This window comes from Pelophylax lessonae (genome assembly GCF_965119305.1).
Source record: "Pelophylax lessonae genome assembly, chromosome: 2".
Classification (NCBI taxonomy): domain Eukaryota; kingdom Metazoa; phylum Chordata; class Amphibia; order Anura; family Ranidae; genus Pelophylax; species Pelophylax lessonae.
Window position 1 is genome coordinate 391,947,214 of NC_138769.1, and position 21,047 is coordinate 391,968,260.

At 44.2% G+C, this 21,047-nt stretch overlaps 1 protein-coding gene across 3 annotated transcripts in view; it reads right to left on the minus strand.

Annotated features, from left to right (window-relative positions):
• RPH3AL (rabphilin 3A like (without C2 domains)) overlaps window positions 1–21,047 on the minus strand; it is a 393,784-nt gene that overhangs the window by 46,587 nt on the left and 326,150 nt on the right. For all 3 annotated transcript variants that reach the window (XM_082245575.1, XM_082245576.1, XM_082245574.1), the window contains exon 7: window positions 4,024–4,128. In XM_082245575.1, coding sequence (XP_082101701.1) covers window positions 4,024–4,128 — 105 coding nt within the window. The remainder of the gene's footprint in view (window positions 1–4,023; window positions 4,129–21,047) is intronic.

A 21,047-nucleotide genomic window follows, 5' to 3' on the forward strand; every position in this document is an offset into this window, starting at 1 on the left:
TAACTTTTGCGCAAACCAATCAAAATACGCTTTTTGCGTTTTTTTTTTACCAAACATAGGTAGCATAAAACAAATTGGCTGAAAATGTTAAAAAAATTTTGATTTTTACATTTTTTTGGGGGAATTTCATATAAAAAAAATGTGAAAAATATTGCTATTTTTGCAAAATTGATGCTCTTTTTTTGTTTATAGCGCGTGATCAGAAAATCGCACAGGTGATCAAATACCACCAAAAGAAAGCTCTGTTTGTGGGAAAAAAAAGGACGCCAAATTTGTTTAGGTACAGCGCCGCACGACCGCGCAATTGTCCGTTAAAGTCACGCAGTGCCGAATCGCAAAATACCCCCTGGTCAGGAAGGGGGTAAAATCTTCCGGGGCTTAAGTGGTTAAGAGCTTTAAATTACAACATGGCTTATGTAGCAATTGTATATGCTATATTATTATTTTATGTGCTATATTTATTTTACTCGAAAGTAGAGTTACCCTTGAAATGCTTTCCGAGTCTTTGACCAGGCACAAGTACAGAGATAGGAAATCTGACACTTTTCGACATGAATTTACTGCATGCTTCTTCTGGATCTTTGACTCAAAAATCACTGAAGCCAGACAAAGCCATGCTTCTAAAGAGAGCCAGCAATATCAATCCCCATGCTTTTCACAAGACAGAATCACGTTAACTGCATTCACCTATAACAGGCCTTCCCCACTTTTCAATGCAATGGGAGCATGAACTCTGACTCTCATTTTCTCTGGTGGGCCACAGGTATTATAGTATGACCCCCGGACAGAAAGAGTTATATTTGTTTAGATTTCTTTGACTCACAGATACCCTTGCACAAGACACATCTATAGAATTAGCAGCTGTTAAAGTACAAGGGATCCTTTGCTTCTTCTGTCATTTAGATTACAACAGTATTGTTAACCACTTAAGCCCCAGAGGATTTGGCTGCTCAAAGACCAGGCCCTATTTTGCAATTCAGCACTGCGTGAATTTAACAGACAATTGCGCGGTCGTGCGATGCTGTACCCAAATGAAATTGACAATCTTTTTTTCCCCCCACAAACAGAGCTTTCTTTTGGTGGTATTTGATCACCTGTGCGATTTTTATTTTTTGCGCTATAAACAAAAAAAGAGTGACAATTTTGAAAAAATAACAATATTTTTCACATTTTTTTTTAAATGAAATTCTGAAAAAAAAAATGTAAAAATCTAATTTTTTTAACATTTTAAGCCAATTTGTTTCCTGCTACATATTTTTGGTAAAAAAAAAAAAAAAATCGCAATAAGCGTATTTTGATTGGTTTGTGCAAAAGTTATTGCATTTACTAACTACAGGAAAGATTTATGTCATTTTTATTGTTTTTTTTTTAACTAGTAATGGCGGCGATCTGCGATTTTTTTTTCCGGGACTGCGACATTGTGGCGGACAGATCGGACCCCTGACTGACATTTTAGACACTTTTGGGGGAACCAGTGACATTACTACAGTAATTAGTGCTATAAATATGCACTGTTACTGTAAAAATGACACTGGCAGGGAACGGGTTAACTTTATTGATGATCAAGGGGTTAAGTGTGTCCCTAGGGGCGTGATTCTAACTGTTAGGGGGCATGGCTAGTGAAGTATTTACAGAGACATACGATCCTACATAGCAGGATCACATAGCCTCTGTCATTACTTGCTGAATTTACATCTGCCATCTGTCTTTCTCTCTCTCCTGTGGGAGATCGCGAGTGGCCGGCGGACATCGGAGCCGCCGGTCACACGCGCTGGCTAGGCAGGGAACGAGCGGGGGCAGGAGCGCGCCGCCGGTGGCGCGCGCTCGTCCCCTACAGGATCATGGGCGAGCGACGTACCCATACGTTACTTTGCCCAGGAGAGGCTGACTGCTGCAGTATATAGCCGTGCGGCAGTCGGCAAGTGGTTAAATAGTGCAATTTAGGTTAAATAGTGCAATTTAGGTATCATTATGCTTTTGCTGCGATATTATATACCGTATTTATCGGCATATAACACGCGCCGGCGTATAACACGCACCTAAATTTTAGGGCAGAAATTTCAGGAAAAAAGCTGAAATTTAAAATAAACAGCTTTGAACTCAGAAAATCTTTTTCAAATTAACCACTTTACCACTAGAGCATTTTGCGGTCTTACGTCTGGGCCACTTTTTGCGATTCGGCGCTGTGCAAATTTAACTGACAATTGCGCGGTCGTGCGATGCCATACCCAAACGAAATTTACGTCCTTTTTTTTCCCACAAACAGAGCTTTCTTTTGGTGGTATTTGATCACCTGTGCGATTTTTACTTTTTGCGCTATAAACAAAAAATAGCGTAAATTTTGAAAAAATAACAATATTTTTCAAATTTTTTATATGAAATTCCCCCCAAAAAAATGTAAAAATCTAAATTTTTTTAAATTTTTGGCCAATTTGTTTTCTGCTACCTATGTTTGGTAAAAAAATTCACAATAAGCGTATTTTGATTGGTTTGCGCAAAAGTTATCGCGTTTACTAACAAAGGGAAAGATTTCTGTCATTTTTGATGTTTTTTTTAACGCGTAATGGCGGCGATCTGCGATTTTTTTTGCGGGACTGCGACATTGCGGCGGACAGATCGGACCCTTGACTGACATTTTTGACACTTTTGGGGGTACCAGTGACATTACTGCAGTAATCAGTGCTATATATATGCACTGTTACTGTAAAAATGACACTGGCAGGGAAGGGGTTAATTTTATTGGAGAGGGAGGGGTTAATGTATGCCTGGTGCTTACTGACGTGTGTGGGGGGAGGTGACTGTGTGAGCCAGGGACAGATCGGAGTGTTCAGCTATGCTGAACACTCCGATCTGTCACTCCCTGTCACTTGGGAGATCCGCCCGCTTGTGTTTACACAGGCGGGCGGATCTCCACACTAGATCCCCGACGATCGGGGCAGAGCAGCGGCGATCGCCGCTGCTCCTCCTCTGGCCCGACTCCCGCTGTGATTGAATACAGCGGGAGCGAGCCTCCGGCGGCGCGCGAGCGGCGCCCACAAGGGGGAGTGTCTGACGACGTAGGTCTACGTCGTCAGACGATAACGAGCCACTTTGCCGCAGTAGTACTACGGTACTTAGTGGCAAAGTGGTTAAATGTAGTCTTACCAGTGCCCACGAATGCAGCATCATCAGCGCAGTGTCCTTAAATGCAGCCTCGCCAGTACAGTGCCCATACATGCAGCCTCGCCAGTGCAGTGCCCATACATGCAGCCTCGCCAGTGCCCATACATGCAGCCTTGCCAGTGCCTGTGCCCATACATGCAGCCTTGCCAGCGCACATAATTGCAGCCTCGCCAGCGCCCATAATTTCAGCCTCGCCAGTGCCCATACATGCAGCCTTGCCAGTGCCCATACATGCAGCCTCGCCAGCACCAGCGCCCATAATTGCAGCCTCGCCAGCGCCCATTATTGCAGCCTCACCAGCGCCAGTGCCACTATACAAATCACTTTTAAAACTGTCCAGAAAGCAGAGCCGAGAGGTAGAAGGAGGCGGGCGGCGCCGAGGAGAAGGAAGGATGCGCTGTCATCGGAAGTCCCAGCGCCTATGATTGACGTCAGCATAGGAGGCGGGACTTCCGATGACAGCGCGTCCTTCCTTCTCCTCGGCGCCGCCCGCCTCCTTCTACCTCTCGGCTCTGCTTTCTGGACAGTTTTTTTTTTATATCGGCGTATAACACGCACTGCTACTTTTTCCTCCATTTTTAGGAGGAAAAAGTGCGTGTTACACGCCGATAAATACAGTATATATATATTTCTAGATTGAAAGCTCTGACGAGCAGGGCCCTCTAGTTCCTCCTGTTTTGAATTGTATTATAACTGTATTGTCTTCCCTCACATTGTAAAGCGCTGCGCAAACTGTTGGCGCTATATAAAAATCCTGTATAATAATAATAATATATATATATATAAAATGATTCTTTATTTTGAATTACATTTCACTTATTGTACAGAAAACATTAATACACATTTAGAATTAGAGCTTACCAGAATCTATCCTGATATTTCTAGTTTTTTCTTCTAGTGTTGAAGTTTTGTCATCCAAACTTGATGTGCTTAATTCAGAGTCACTTTCACTGTCACTGAAGGCCGCTGAAAAGAAGATAGTACCCGATTAACGTAATAATCTTCAGTCACTGTACGCATTGATTTGACAAAGTGTACTTTCTGCAATTATTTGCTCTATTTGCTCAAATAATACTCATTATTTGTTTGATAACAGGCAATGTTCATGTGAATAATGTGATAATAAAACACATTAGTCAATAACTCATCTATGCATTTCTACATAAAAGGTTCATATAGACACTCAGTGGTGTATTTCTGTTTCAATAAACAGAGACGAGTTGAGATGTTTTCTCCTTGCTCTGGCCCCAGATCCTTACCGACAGTAAGGTACATTCTGTTGGTCGAAGTAAGTGGAACAACCAAAAGCTAGCTGCACAATGAAAAATCTAATGTGGTATAAAATTGTATTGTTCTGGACAAAAAACACGATGGCAGAGATTCTAACCCATCCAGTTGCTGAATGTGTCCTTGTTAAACAGATTTACCTTATTTCCAAATAAGAAGAAGAAAGAGTGATCCTTCCTAAAAAAAAAAAAAAAAAAAAAAGGAAAAAAATACTAAAAAATCTTTGGAGAGTACTATAAGATTTAGCTCAGGTTCACACTATGTACAGGAACACACTAGGCATTCCTATTTGATTTGCATGCAATTAAGTGCAGTGCGGTTTGAGCCTATTCATTTTGAATGGACTCACACTGCACCAAAAATACTGCATTGCACTACTTTTGGAAACGCAGTGCAACAGGTTCTTTCTTGGTTAAAATTGACACCCGCTGCAGATTGCAACTTCCATGTGTGCTGAATGTGGTGCAGAAAACTTGCACAGATTGAGGGTTTCCTGCACCACATTCTAGTATGAACCTAGCCTTACTGATTAACTATGAAGTAGAGATAAGCTGGGGCATACTCCAAACCTCAAAATCACATTTTGTTTTTTAAATTCCACCCAGCTGCAGGCCAAGTCATTCCCCACCCCACAGCACATTTAAAGAAAAGGGTGGGGATGCTGGTGAGATCAGTGCCCTTATGTGGAACAACATCTATATTTAGACAATGCTATTGTTTTTTTTTCAGGCAATAAATATGAAACATTGCATATTAATATCATGTAGTCTTCTATCCAGCCAGCAGATGATGCTCTGGTCCCCTTTTCACAGCGATAGCATGATTGCTTTTCAGCTGTGCTGAAAGAAGCCAATTGTTTGCAGAACTGTAATGAGTTATCAGAGTAGCTTACATCCACTGAGACTAAGGTTTTAATCAGATAGGATAAAACAAAGAAAGCTGCGCTATTGCTTTGTCTCTTTATACAACTCTTAGGGCTTTAGAAATGCCTTTGCCGTGTACCTAACAAATATGTAAAACAAATATTTAATATACAGTAAATAGTGAGAAAAAATATGAAATAGCAAATTAAAAATTAATAAAAACATTAAGGATAAGTTCACCTTTTTTAACCGGTTACACCTGTATTTAGGGTGTAACATGGAACATGTTACAGTGCAGCAGCCAACCTCTTACTCCCCCAAAGACAGTGGGCAGGGGTTATTCTCCCCCCCACTCACTTTCATATTTTAAAAACAGTGCAGTTGTGGGGGCGGGGGCTCCACCCACACAGCTGTGTCATTCATTCACAGAGATCTGTGAATGAATGAAAGTGGTATTTAACCAAAAAATATATACAGTATCTCATAAAAGTGAGTACCCCTGTCACATTTTTGTAAATATTTTATTATATCTTTTCATGTGACAGCGCTGAAGAAATAAAACTTTGCTACAATGTAAAGTAGTGAGTGTACAGCTTGTATAACAGTGTAAATTTGCTGTCCCTCAAAATAACTCAACACGCAGCCATTAACGGATAAGCCGCTGGCAACAAAAGGGAGTACACCCCTAAATTACAATGTCCAAATTGGGCCCAAAGTGTCACTATTTTGTATGGCCACATTTATTTTCCAGCACTGTCTTAACCCTCTTGGGCATGGAGTTCACCAGAGCTTCACAGGTTGCCACTGGAGTCCTCTTCCTCTCCTCCATGACGACATCACAGAGCTGGCTGATGTTAGAGACCTTGCGCTCCTACACCTTCCGTTTGAGGATGTTCCACAGATGCTCAATAGGGTTTAGGTCTGGAGACATGTTTGGCCAGTCCATCACCTTTATCCTCAGCTTCTTTAGCAAGGCAGTGGTCATCTTGGAGGTGTGTTTGGGGTCATTATCATGTTGGAATACTGCCCTGCAGCCCAGTCTCTGAAGGGAAGGGATCATGCGCTGCTTCAGTATGTCACAGTACATGTTGGCATTCATGTTTCCCTCAATGAACTGTAGCTCCCCAGTGTCGGCAGCACTCATGCAGCCCCAGACCATGACACTCCCACCACCATGCTTGACTGTAGGCAAGACAAACTTGTCTTTGTACTCCTCACCTGGTTGCCGCCACACACGCTTGACACCTTCTGCACCAAAAGAGTTTATCTTGGTCTAATCAGACCACAGGACAAGCTTCCAGTAATCCATGTCCTTAGTCTGCTTGTCTTTGGCAAACTGTTTGTGGGCTTTCTTGTGCATCATCTTCAGAAGAGGCTTCCTTCTGGGACGAGAGCCAGGCAGACCAATATGATGCAGTGTGCGGCATATGGTCTGAGCACTGACAGGCTGACCCCCCACCCCTTCAACCTCTGCAGCAATGCTGGCAGTACTCAAAAGTCTATTTCCTAAAGAAAACCTCTGGATATGACGCTAAACACGTGCACTCAACTTCTTTAGTCGACCATGGCCAACCGCTATATGGTCTTGGCCACCATGCTGCAGCTCAGTTTCAGGGTCTTGGCAATCTTCTTACAGCCTAGGCCATCTTTATGTAGAGCAACAATTCTTTTGTCAGATCCTCAGAGAGTTCTTTGCCTTGAGGAGCCATGTTGAACTTCCAGTGACCAGTAAGAGAGAGTGAGAGTGATAATACCACATTTAACACACCTGCTCCCCATTTACACCTGAGACCTTGTAACACTAAGTAGTCACATAACACCAGGGAGAGAAAATGGCAAATTGATCCCAATTTGGACATTTTCACTTAAGGGAATACTCACTTTTGTTGCCAGCGGTTTAGACATTAATGGCTGTGTGTCGAGTTATTTTGAGGGGACAGCAAATTTACACTGTTATACAAGCTGTACACTCATTACTCTAGATTGTAGCAAAGTGTCATTTCTTCAGTGTTGTCACATGAAAAGATATAATAAAATATTTACAAAAATATGAGGGGTGTACTCACTTTTCTGAGATACTGTATATTGCAGCTTACCACTCACTAGATGTGGTGGGTACATTAGTTTCCTTTTTTTATTTTTTTTCCCCTCGTTTTCACCTAGTGATCTGGCCAGTAAAATACCTGCTATATTAGAGTTCCTTTACTCTGGATGAATGTGCACAGGGAGCACCTTTAGACAGCAGTCTGGGAGGGGGGGGGGGGAATGGGAATGTTACATTTACTAGCAGATTTAAATACATCAGCATATTGGTTTAGAACAGGTATAATGTCTAACATGCAGTTTTCTATAGCGATATCATCTCACCCAAGCTAACCATATTAACATTCAAAGTAATTGGTTGCTATGGATTTCAGCATTCTACCTATCACCATTGGCACCTGTGCCATATTACTGAAATAAAATAAAATAAAAAAATCTGTTTTCATTTGTGCTGTAGGATTACTGAAATTAAAAAAGAAAGAAAAAAAAAAAGCACACAGACCCATGCAAAAATACACAGCAGATCCATAAATTGGGTCGGTTTACTTTTTTTTAAATTTTTCTAAAAGAAGGCAGTATTAAAATGTAATTTGCCAGCAATTTTAAATACTTATTTCTGCTGTAAATGTCGGTGCTGCTGCAGCATTTTCTGTACATCACAGGCATGATGAGGACACCCCAGAAATTTTATTTTTTTGTTTTTTTGCATTGGTATATGCAGCACCCACCTTCCCCTCTGAATGCTATTTTTTGTCACCTCCTTGCCTGTTAGCCTAGAAAATAGACATTTTACATTTGACATTTTGGCTCTCACAATTTCAACAGGGTACAGGTTTGACATCTTGGCTTCTTTGCAGCTCAGTTGATCGAATTGGTTCATCCCTACTGGACCAGTAGGGGAACAATGCCCAATTCCTCTAAGGGGACACATATAGTCGATCACCAATAAGTGTAGTTAGTAAAAATTAAAGGGGGGGATGGTCATGGAAGGGGTTGAATATCTGCACCTACTCTCTGACTAAAAGAGTCAGAAAAAAGCCCTGGATAGGTATTCTTTCATAATGATTTATAAAGCGCATTAGCATCTCTTATTGAAGAGCTCATGTCCAGGACAGTGCAACCTTCTAAATACAGGTCTCTGACCAGGGCTGGCCCAAGACATTGTGCTGCCTGGGTCTAAGAATTAAATGCTGCCCCCCACTGTTATCTTCTTCCATAACTCACCACCGGACCAGTCCACCAAACACCCCCTGTCAGTCCTCCTGTCACCCCTGTTACTCCTGTGTCTGCCGCACCCACCGCCCTAGAAGATCCAGCCTGCCCTGTGTGAGATAGAGTGCGCTGATGTCTGACATCATTGTGCACACCATGATTACGTGAGAGACGTTCCCCGGAGGAGACGCTCCACCTCCTCATACTCATCAGTTTGCACTATGGGTGGCAGTATGAGATGGGGAAACGCCTCCTGTAAAGCCTCGTACACACGATCAGATTATCAAACGATCTTTCATCCGATTTTTGTTGCATGCTAGTCTCATATGGAAAGTGAAGAGGTTAATTTCATACGAAAATTCTCGTACGACAGAATTCAACTTCAGAAGTGATGTCATATGTTGAATTGTTTTGTATGTGTTCTTTCATTTCTGAGCATGTCTAGTCTTGCTCTTATGATTTTTTTCGGACGAAAACTGTGCTAATTAAATGAAAATCAGACGTTGTGTTGACGTACCATGAAAATTTTATAGCCTGCACATCCAGATTTTGTCGTCCAAAAATCCATAATCGGCTGTCGAAAGCACTATACTAACAATCTGAAAATCGGCAGATCATTCGTTTGATGAAATTTTACTTCCGATTTTCATGTTTTGTGTACGGGCCTTAAGGCCCCACAAACCGAGGACACACAAAACTGCTGAAAAAATCTTGGGAGTCAATTTGTTGCACCTCTTAAGGTTCTGCCTGTGTCAAATGGACCCAGCGGAACCCATGGTAGGGCCGGTCCTTTCTCTGACTTCCCCCATTAATGGGGATGTTTAATGTTGAAGTTGACAAACCAATCCATACCCACAATTACAGCCAGCCAGGAGGAATGGATATAACGGCCACCATTTGTTTCTTTATTTTACAAAATTACATGGTATGCAAATAAAATCCTAACTAGTTATTTTTCCTGATAATAATCCAAATTCATGCTTGCTACACTTAACTAGATGAACTAACATTGTTGAACAGCCTCTTTTTCTATACGACCTCCAATCATATACTTTTAAGAAAGATGTGTAATCATTTTTTCTGATTCTTTATTCAGACTGCTAATAAAAGCAACTGTATAAATAGAGAAGGTCTCTGGTAACTGATTAGCAAGCCAACCTTTTCTGCAGGATACTGTTTTTATGACCGAAGCTGAAGTGAAATTGTTTCATACAGAGTACATTTGCTAAAATGATTTGCCCCCTTTATTTATAATTGTGGGTGTCTGCTTGCAGCTTTTTAAGTTGCAATATTGACCCAAGCGACCTGTGCCTGGCAGAGAGTGATGCTAAGTGTGTAAGACATGCACTGCTCACCCCTAATTTATTACTTAATGTAGTTTGCAAACTACATTAACCTTTAGCACAGCTCAGCGCATATGTGTCTGTAATGATGCGTTATTCACAGACACCCACTTATTCCACTTGCTATTAGTAGTTCAAAGAAACATGCTGCATCAGGTTTTTGTTTCTACATAGTTTGCTGATCACCTCGTTTATGATCTATGATGTAGAGTGCCAGGTTGTCTGCCTGAGTGTCTGTAGCACCACAATTAGAACCAGAGAGTACATGGGGGCATCTAGCAAAAAATTTGCACCAGTTGCATCTAATAATGTGCTCCAGTTAGTGTCTATGTTGCAGACTTGCAACGGACTTACTTACTGACTTCACATATTAAATGTTCATTCCCAACAGATTTTTCAACATGTTGCTTAACCACTTTACCACTAGAGCATTTTGCTGTCTTACGTCCAGGCCACTTTTAGCGATTCGGCGCTGTGCGAGTTTAACTGACAATTGCGCGGTCATGCAACGCCGTACCCAAACGAAATTTATGTCCTTTTTTTCCCCACAAACAGAGCTTTCTTTTGGTGGTATTTGATCACCTGTGCGATTTTTATTTTTTGCGCTATAAACAAAAAAAGAGCGTTTATTTTGAAAAAATAACAATATTTTTAAAAAATTTTTATATGAAATTCCCCCCAAAAAAGATGTAAAAAACAATTTTTTTTAAAATTTTTGGCCAATTTGTTTTCTGCTACCCATGTTTGGTAAAAAAAAAATCGCAATAAGCGTATTTTGATTGGTTTGCGCTAAAGTTATCGCGTTTACTAACAAAGGGAAAGATTTCTGTCATTTTTGGTGTTTTTTTTTTAACGCGTAATGGTGGCGATCTGCGATTTTTTTTGCGGGACTGCGACATTGCGGCGGACAGATCGGACCCTTGACTGACATTTTTTACACTTTTGGGGGTACCAGTGACATTACTGCAGTAATCAGTGCTATAAATATGCACTGTTACTGTAAAAATGACACTGGCAGGGAAGGGGTTAATTTTATTGGAGAGAGAGGGGTTAATGTATGCCTGGTGCTTACTAACGTGTGGGGGGGGGAGGTGACTGAGTGAGCCAGGGACAGATCGGATGTTCAGCTATGCTGAACACTCCGATCTGTCACTCCCTGTCACTTAGGAGATCCGCCCGCTTTGTTTACACAGGCGGGCGGATCTCCAAACTGGATTCCCCGACGATCGGGGCAGAGCAGCGGCGATCGCCGCCGCTCCTCCCCTGGCCCAACTCCCACTGTGAATGAAAACAGCGGGAGCGCCGCCTACAGGGGGAGGAGTCTGGCGACGTAGGTCTACGTCGTCAGACGATAACGAGCCACTTTGCCGCAGTAGTAAGCAGTAAGCGGTAAAGTGGTTAAAAAAAAAAAGTTTTAAAAAAGTTTTAAAAAAGACAGTAGAAAAGCTTAGTCAGAAAATGAAGTCCTGCTAGATCACTTCAGGCTGCTCCCTTTTGCAATTATAGCAATGTAAAACATTAAAAATAAGTGCCAATGCTGCTTAAAATCCAGTATTCAGCTGGGTTCCCATATGTGCGGCTGTGGGTTTGTGCCTGGGGTCCAATGCACGTCTGTTCATCGATTTAGGCTTGGATTTTTGCCTGAATTTGAACCTCAACCGGACCCAAATACGCACAGGACCCTTCTGCAATCCAGACCGCAGCTGCCCCAGACCTGTGTCAACCGACTTCATTGAGAGCCAGTCACACTCGCCTGTCATGCGAATTGCATGCGGAGAGACCCACATCCAAATTGTATATATGTGAACCCAGCCTTACAGGGTTTCACCCTGCTCTGCACATGCTCAGTTGATTTCCATTTTTAGGCATTTTTAGGCACTGCCAAGATTGTAGAGGCCAATCTCCTGACAGCCTTAAAGTGGAATTAAACCCTCCTATCCTTTACAGTGAATGAAGCTGCTTCTGTTTGATCTGCAATAGTACTGCACATGTGATCAGTTAGGACTCTATCCATTTGATGATTTGACAGTTTGGTTGAGGAGAAAAGCAAATGTGACAGTTAGCAACCCCAGAATTTCAGGAATGTAACTGTTTTTGAAAGCGTTAAATCGATGGGTTTAGTTCCGCTTTATGATTTAATGCTGTTCAGGGGCTCTGGGCTTTAGCAAAATGGCAGCCTCTGACAAAAAGAAATAGGAGCAATGCTGGAGGTAATTTACAGCACACCCTAATTTTGGTAGCATAATTAATTAGATGGAATGTATGTTCCTTGCTAAAGAACGTTATTAAGTTGTTATAGGTAAAGTTCCAGTAAGTCATTCAGGATATGTAGCAGATGAAGGAAGTATCAGATTCTGTAACAACTCAGACCATTTAACTGTTATGTAATGAGAGACTTGTTTGTTACTAATGATATACAGTTTTTTTTTTTTTTTTTTTTTACTATTCAGGTTACGGAAATGGAAGAGAAATGTCAGACGAGAGAAGATATATGTGATGAAGCTCAAGACAGTGGATGCCAAAGTTGATTGTGGCATGTAATTCTGAAAGTTAGTGAATGGGGGTAGTGAGAGGGATAACCTACAAGGCCCAGGTGTTCAGCAAGCATTTTGGATACAAACTCTGCTTGTGGGGGCAGATGTTTAATTGTTGATCATGGTTTGGGAATGGGAAAGCCTTCGACTTTTGTATACCAGATTCCACTAGACTCAATTTGTTTGCAGGTCTTTCATCTCGTCACAAACAGTATCTCACAAAAGTTAATATGCCCCTTACATTTTTGTAAATATTTTATTCTATCTTTTCATGTGGCAACACTGAAGAAAAAACACTTTGCACAATGTAAAGTGGTGAGTGTAAAGTGTATACAGCTTGTATAACAGTGTAAATTTGCTGTCCCCTCAAAATAACTCAACACACAGTCATTAATGTCTAAATCGCTGGCAACAAAAGCGAGTACACCCCTAAGTGAAAATGTCTAAATTGGACCCAATTAGCCATTTTCCCTCCCCGGTGTCATGTGACTCATTGGTGTTACAAGGTCTCAAGGGTGAATGGGGAGCAGGTGTGTTCAATTTGGTGTTATCGCTCTTATGGTCACTGGAAGTTCAACATGGTACCTCATGGCAGAGAACTCTCTGAGGATCCGAAGAAAATAATTGTTGCTCTACATAAAGATGGCCTAAGCTATAAGAAGATTGCCAAGACCCTGAAACTGAGCTGCAGCACGGTGGCCAAGACCATACAGCGTGTTACCAGGACAGGTTCCACTCATTACAGGCCTCGCCATGGTTGACTAAAGAAGTTGAGTGTACATGCTCAGCGTCATATCCAGAGGTTGCCTTTGCAAAATAAACGTATGAATGGTGCCAGCATTGCTGCAGAGGTTGAAGGGGTGGGGGGGGTCAGCCTGTCATTGCTCAGACCATACGCTGCACACTGCATCAAATTGGTCTGCATAGCTGTCGTCCCAGAAGGAAGCCTCTTCTAAAGATGATGCACAAGAAAGCCCACAAACAGTTTGCTGAAGGCAAGCAGACTAAGGACATGAATTACTGGAACCATGTCCTGTGGTCTGATGAGACCAAGATAATAAACGTATTTGGTTCAGATGGTATCAAGCGTGTGTGGCAGCAACCAGGTGGGGAGTACAAAGAAAATTGCGTCTTGCCTACAGTCAAGCATGGTGTCAGAAAGCTAGTTCAGCTACTACTAGTTCTCATACAGCTAATGCTATTCCTTGTGCAGCGAATGCTAATTCATCTTCAGCTACTGCATATGCTCATTCATGCGCACCAGCACACAGGCGAGCTTAAGCTTATGTCCAGCGTGCACTGACAGGTAGGCACATCTCTGTACACCAACGCGCATGTATTCGCTCATTGCCGACAAACGGCCTATTTAAAAGGGGACCCTGATGGATTCTAGCTTCTGGATGTTCTTTCAGCTTCCTCTGATCCGTGTTCCCGTGTTCTTGTCTGTGCTGGCTTATTTACCGTTACTGACCCAGCTTGTTCTTAACCTCACTCTGTGGATCCTGACCTTGGCTTGCCTCTGACTATTCTCTGCCTGATCTCGTGGTTGTGACTTCAGCTTGCTACTGGACCTTGCTCTGGCTGCTTCCCTGATACTGACCCGGCCTGCCTCCTGTCCATTCTGCTGTCTAACCATGTATGATCCTGGCTCACTTTGACTATGTCCCTGACTGTGGCAATCACCTGCTACCAAGCTACCGGCACCCATGCTTGGCAGTCACCTGATATCAAGCTATACCATTACCGGTGCTCCTTTGAGCCTTGTACCTTGTCAACTTTGCCTCCAACCAAGGTACGTGACACATGGTGGTGGGAGTGTCATGGTCTTGGGCTGCATGAGTGCTGCCGGCACTGGGGAGCTACAGTTCATTGAGGGAACCATAAATGCCAACATGTACTGTGACATACTGAAGCAGAGCATGGTCCCCTCCCTTCAGAGACTGGGCCGCAGGGCAGTATTCCAACATGAGAACAACCCCAAACACACCTCCAAGATGACCATTGCCTTGCTAAAGAAGCTGAGGGTAAAGGTGATGGACTGGCCAAGCATGTCTCCAGACCTAAACCCTATTGAGCATCTGTGGGGCATCCTCAAACGGAAGGTGGAGGAGCGCAAGGTCTCTAACATCTACCAGCTCCGTGATGTCGTCATGGAGGAGTGGAAGAGGCCTCCAGTGGCAACTTGTGAAGTTCTAGTGAACTCCATGCCCAAGAGGCTTAAAGTAGTGCTGGAAAATAATGGTGGCCACACAAAATATTGAAACTTTGGGCCCAATTTGGACATTTTCACTTAGGGGCGTACTCACTTTTGTTGCTAGCGGTTTAGATATTAATGGCTGTGTGTTGAGTTATTTTGAGGGGACAGTGTTGTCACATGAAAAGATATAATAAAATATTTACAAAAATGTGAGGGATGTACTCACTTGTGAGATACTGTAAATCCTCTCCCTTAATTATCAGATGCTTTATGTCTCAGAAATTGTCTGAAGAAAGATCCTTTTAAACTTGCGAACACTATATGAAAAAACCGCGGGACTATGGCACTGATGTAGAGTTTATGAGTGCTGCCCTCTATGTATTCTTTACATCCTTCTGATCCCTGGATGAAATATGGTTAGTGCTTTAGCACTTCGGTTGCAGTTTTGTTCTGTTAGCCTTGCTGGGTATTATAAGTACAAAATCCAATATTGTCCATCTTCCCTGTTCCATGCTCTGACCCTGATTAATTGAAACAGCCATAAAGATGTGGGAGGCATCTTTTCTCTGGGATATCTAGCATTGGTCAAAATGAATCTCATAGAAAGCCTAATAGTAACAAAAGAGCAGAATCCTGTGAAATTTGCACATTCCTGTACAGTAGAAGCATAGGGATGGTTTACTAGAACTGGAGAGTGCAAAATCTGGTGCAGCTCTGCATAATAACTGTAGCGGGCATCCTCCCATTTACAATTGTTCATTAGTAGACTGTATAACATTTTGAAGGAACTCGGCTCCATCTAGTGGCCAAACTGCCACACTGCAGCTTGGTGGTTTTCATCAGAAGTTTCTAGTGGCCAAACTGCCACACTGCAGCTTGGTGATGTTCATCAGATACTACGATACCCACAATTCAGTGGGAACACCAGGGTGCATTGCTTCACCGCACAGCCTTTTGGGGGAAGCTTTATAAAGGAAGGGAGGAGCCAGGCTCTCTCTCTTGTCTCCTGACACAACAGCTAGAAGGAAGCAAGTGCTGTGGGCTGATGCTGCGGACTAGGCCTGAAGCCTGAGCCTGAAGTGACGGAGTGGAAGCATTTCATCTGCAGTAAAGGAGCCTTCCCAGAGAACCCATTGATGCTCTGCAGAGACTGGTGTTGCCCACATCTAACCACAAGCGCGGCTGGTGACAGAAATCGGAGGTGGAGAGCTCGGGAAGAAAGAGGCCGTTTGGTGAGCAGGGCACATGCCCAAATCTGTTTCTCGCTTGGAAGAAAGTAACTTTAGCCGGTGCTAACTACACTTCAGATAGTACGCAGTACACTCAGCGGCCTAGTGCACCTTCCAGGAGACTAAGCATTTAAACACAAGTACATAAGGTGTCAGGGGCCTATATATGCACCACTAAGAAGATTAATACGCCCAATTACGCAGTAACATTGCGGGTGATTGTAACCTTTTTTTTTCTCACCCCTTTTGACTATATATCCTTACTTTTGGATTACAAATAGCTTGTGCACCAACGATTGCTAGCGAAGATTCCAAACCAAAAGGAAGGAACTGTGTATGGGATTCAAATAGGTTCTGCCTACCTGATACAAGAGACTAGACGTGTGTAAAGTATAGCCTGAATTGGGTAAAAGAAAGCCTATGAGTTATCTTTTAGTTGCATAAGTATACAAAAATAGCTATCTTAATCATATTGTTTATTATTGTGTCAATAACTTTATCTTTCTTAGTTGACTCTTGTGATGTCTTTTGGAGTCAACTTGTACTTTAACTCTCAGTAAAGCTACTTTGGTTAAGCAAAAGTCTGTGTGTTGCACCTTGTGTCACCCAGAGGGACTGCGGCTGGAGAAAGGTAACAAGTTATTATTACTTATTGGGGTGATATATCCTGAACTGTGTTCTCCTGTAGCCATTTGGTATTATAGTCCCATTTCGTGTCAGTTGTGCCTAGGGAGGGTTCGAGCCAATTTCAGGGGTTGGAAGGCAGGACGTAGACCCAATAATCTAATCAGCAGCTCCTGCGGGGGTGGTGCTACACGTGGAGGCTCGTCCGGGATATCTACGGTCCTGCAACAGTTCCCTCTCAGTGACAAAATCGCTGTTCGCACAGAAATGGACCCTGCCGCTGCAGCCCGGTGGTGCAGAGAAGAAAATGTCCTTATCGGCCATGGTCTGGTGATTGGAATCAAGGGAGAGAACTGGACAGAGGAACAACTACTCTCAGTTCTGAGAACATATTCCAAGGACAGGAAACTTTGGGTGATGGACATGAGGACAGATACCACCAATCAACACACCTACGCATTGTGTGAATGGAAGAAGGGGGTCCCAGATCACTTCAAGGGCACCAGCATAAAAACTATAGATCAAGTAGAGTTATTCCTGATACATCCAGAAGGTGAAGAGGAAGACCCTATACCCACTACTACAGGGGGACTGAGCACAGAAGAAAGTGCCAAAAAGGAGGGATTCAGTGCACCACCTTTGACTACCCTTAGCTCAGAACTATGCGCTGTCCTGGGGGAAATAGTAGCCAAATGTAACAAGGATCCTCCAAACTATCTGATGGCTGGATACAGGAAGCTCAGGACTTTTTCTGGGAAGCAACTTGTACCCTCAGTGGAAGATGGATTCGAGGAGTGGCTAGATAACGCTACTCAGGCCTTGGAGGAGTGGGAGATACCAGAACAGCATAAGAAGCAGCGAATCACAGAGAGTTTGAAGGGGCCTGCATTGGAGGCTGTACGCAACCTCAAGCTAAGCAAGAAGGATTGTACTGCACAAGACTATCTGGATATTCTACAAGATGTGTTTGGCCGGACAGAAAAGGTTACTGAACTTCTTTACCAACTGGAGCACTGTTACCAGAAGGAAGGAGAAAAACTGTCTGAATTCATCGGGCGTCTGGATAGGATCATACATCAGATTCTGTTAAAAAAAGGGTTGGATCCCCGGAAGGTGGATGAGACTCGAGCACAACAGGTGCTGAGGGGAGCTCAACCTCTAGACCCTATTGCTATACTGTTGCGAACTCGCCAGGACGGTGGCATCCTGGAGTACCCTGATCTGATCAGGATGGTCCGGGAAGAAGAGGTCATGTTGGATAACAAAAGGAAGAGCCAAGAACGGGAAACAACCGCCCGAGTTAGAGTGATAAGTGCGGAAGAAGGCGACTCACAAGTTGAGCTCTTAAAGACTCAGGTGTCACAGCTAATAGAAATGGTATCCATCCTGAACAGTCAGGCATCTGCTCTATCTAATAGAAACACAGAAGAGAAGCCTGCTAAACACCCTAGTTCCAGTGTTGAACCAGAACAGAAACCTAGGAGGCCGATAACCTGTTTCAATTGTGGAGGGGTAGGGCATGTCAGAGGAGTATGTCCCAGTCCAGAGGAGGCTGCCTTCAAACACCGCAAGCCGGCGGAAAACTTCAGAGGGCTCCGGTGAAGGAGTCAACCGGGCGCCCAACAGTTTTAATGGACTCCAAGAGATCCCTTAAATTTAAGAGCCACAGTCGGGGAGTAAGGCCCTCTTTAAATGCCTCTCATTCCACGACTTGGGCCGATAAGAGGCGGGAAATCAATGCACACCAGGCCCAGGAGGAGATGAGGCCCGGTAGAAACTCAAAAAGGAAAGGAGTACGGGTGCAGGTAGCTGAGCCCGGCAGAAGGGCTACTCCAAAAGAATTTCCTGTCAAGCTAGTGGGGCCTTCCCCTGTAGTCTCAATCCAAGTGGAAGGAATTTATACAAAGGCTTTACTGGACACAGGAGCCCAGGTGACTCTCCTGTATAGGGATTTCTACGATAGACACCTCAAACATCTGCCCCTGCAGAGGCTGGAAGACCTGGAGATATGGGGTATTGGAACACAAAGTTTTCCCTATGACGGGTATTTGCCAATCAAATTAACTTTTGACCCCTCCTTGGCCGGCAAAGCTGAAACCTTCGATACTTTAGCAGTGGTATGCCCTCGCCCACCAGGGGCCAATAAGAGTTCCCTCATTATAGGGACCAACACTGACCTAGTCAGGCGATTGCTGACACAACTAGTCCAGGGACAGGATGCCCCAACTCTGAAAGTTCATCCCATGTTAAGGCAGGCCTATCAACGTCTAGGTCTGGAACAGAAGGCCCCTGCCGAAGGAGTTGGAAAGATCTGGAAGCTGGATAAAACAGAGAAGGTGTTGCAGCCGGGAGAGGTGACCTGCTTGAGGGCTTCTGTCAAGCTCACTTGGAAGCAGCCAGGCCCTTTCATGGTTCTTGAATCAGGCCCATCGGAGGCACAGAAAGGGATAGAAGTGATCCCCGAAGTGATCCCATTGAAGGCATTACAGAAAAGTCATGGGAAGGTTTTGGTGAGTGTCAGAAATACTGCTACTACTCCGGTGAAGGTGCCGGCCAGGGTGCTGTTGGGCCAGGTGAACCCGGCCACCCCAGTTGCCCCATCAGATTTGAAGAGGGAAGACGGGGGCGAAATCACCATAGAGGAGCTCTGCTCTGGAAATACGGCCCTCCCACCGGAATGGAAGAAGAGAGCCAGGGCCCAACTGATTCGATGGAAAGAAATATTCTCTAGAGATGAATTCGATGTGGGGTGTGCAAAGAGTGCCACCCATAATATCCGTCTACATGAAGATAAACCCTTTCGGGAGAGAGTCCGACGGGTTCCCTTGGGTGACTTAGAAGATCTACGGGAGCAGTTGGGGGAACTCAAGAGAACAGGGATTATTCGAGAATCCAGGAGCCCGTACGCTTCTCCAATAGTGGTAGTCCGGAAGAAAACTGGGTCCCTGAGGCTCTGTATCGACTACCGAACACTGAACAGAAGGACTATTCCAGACCAGTATACCACCCCCCGGATTGAAGACGCTTTACAAAGTTTGTCAGGGGCCAAGTGGTTCAGTGTGATGGACTTGAAGAGCGGATACTACCAGATCCCCATGAACCCTGAGGATAGGGAGAAGACAGCCTTCATCACCCCCGTGGGGTTCTTTGAGTTTAACCGCATGCCTCAAGGGTTGTCAGGAGCCCCAGCCACCTTCCAAAGACTGATGGAGAGAACTGTTGGAGATATGAACCTGATAGAGGTACTGGTATACTTGGATGATATTATTGTGTTCGGCAGAACCCTAGAAGAGCATGAAGAGAGGTTGGAAAAGGTCCTAAAGAGGTTATATGAAGAAGGCCTGAAACTTTCTCCGGAGAAGTGCCAGTTTTACCAGTCCTCGGTCCATTACCTGGGTCACATTGTGTCTGCAGAAGGAGTGTCCACCGACCCAGAGAAGCTGGATGCTGTTACTTCCTGGCCGAGGCCCACAAATGTGACTGAGCTCCGATCATTCCTGGGTTTCTGCTCCTATTACAGGAGATTTGTGGAAGGGTTTGCCAAAATTGCCCGACCCCTCAATGAATTACTCAGAACCGAAGGGGAAGATGATGTTCCAGAACTAGTCAAACCAGTGAAACCCGCCATGGGGCCTAGAAAGCCCAAGGAATCTATTCAGGATCAGTGGACCTCGAAATGTGAGGAAGCCTTCATTCAGTTGAAGAAGAGCCTGACCACTGCCCCTGTGTTGGCCTACGCAGACCCCTCAAAACCCTACGAACTACATGTCGATGCCAGCAGAGATGGGCTAGGTGGGGTGTTGTACCAGGAGCATGACGGTCACCTGCGGCCCGTTGCTTATGTGAGCAGAAGTCTGATACCTTCCGAGAGGAATTACCCCACACACAAGCTGGAATTCCTGGCCTTGAAGTGGGCTGTAGTAGACAAACTGAAAGATTACTTATATGGAGCAGAATTCATAGTCAAAACGGATAATAATCCACTTACCTACCTGCTGACCACTGCCAAACTGGACGCTACAGGACATAGGTGGTTAGCCGCTCTCTCTAGCTTTATGTTCAGTTTAAAATACCGACCAGGTGTTGGGAATAGGGATGCAGACGCCCTCTCCAGAAGGTCTCATGCCCCCAACGATCCTACTGAAGAATGGGCTCACTTGACCTCAGAGGGAGTGCGCGCCCTATGTCAGGGAACGGAATTTCGATCCAGTGGAGGAGCAAGAGCCGAAGAGATTGGGGTCTCAGCTGCTGGAGTACCCAGGTGTTATTGCAGGGTGACCCAGGTTGAAGAAGGTTTGCCTAGGCTATCGAAAGGGGACTTGAGGAAGGAGCAGTTAAAAGACCCTTTGGGGAAACTTTTGCTGAAGGCCATAGAGACTCAGCGCCCTGAGCTGCTTCTAACAGACTCCCCTCGGGAAGCCCGATTGTTGCATAAAGAATGGGACCGGCTACAGATACGCCAAGGGGTGGTCTACCGAAGGGGCCCCTCTGATGATCTGGAAGAGAAGTGGCAACTGTTCCTACCAGCTAAATTCAGGGAAGGAGTCTTGGCT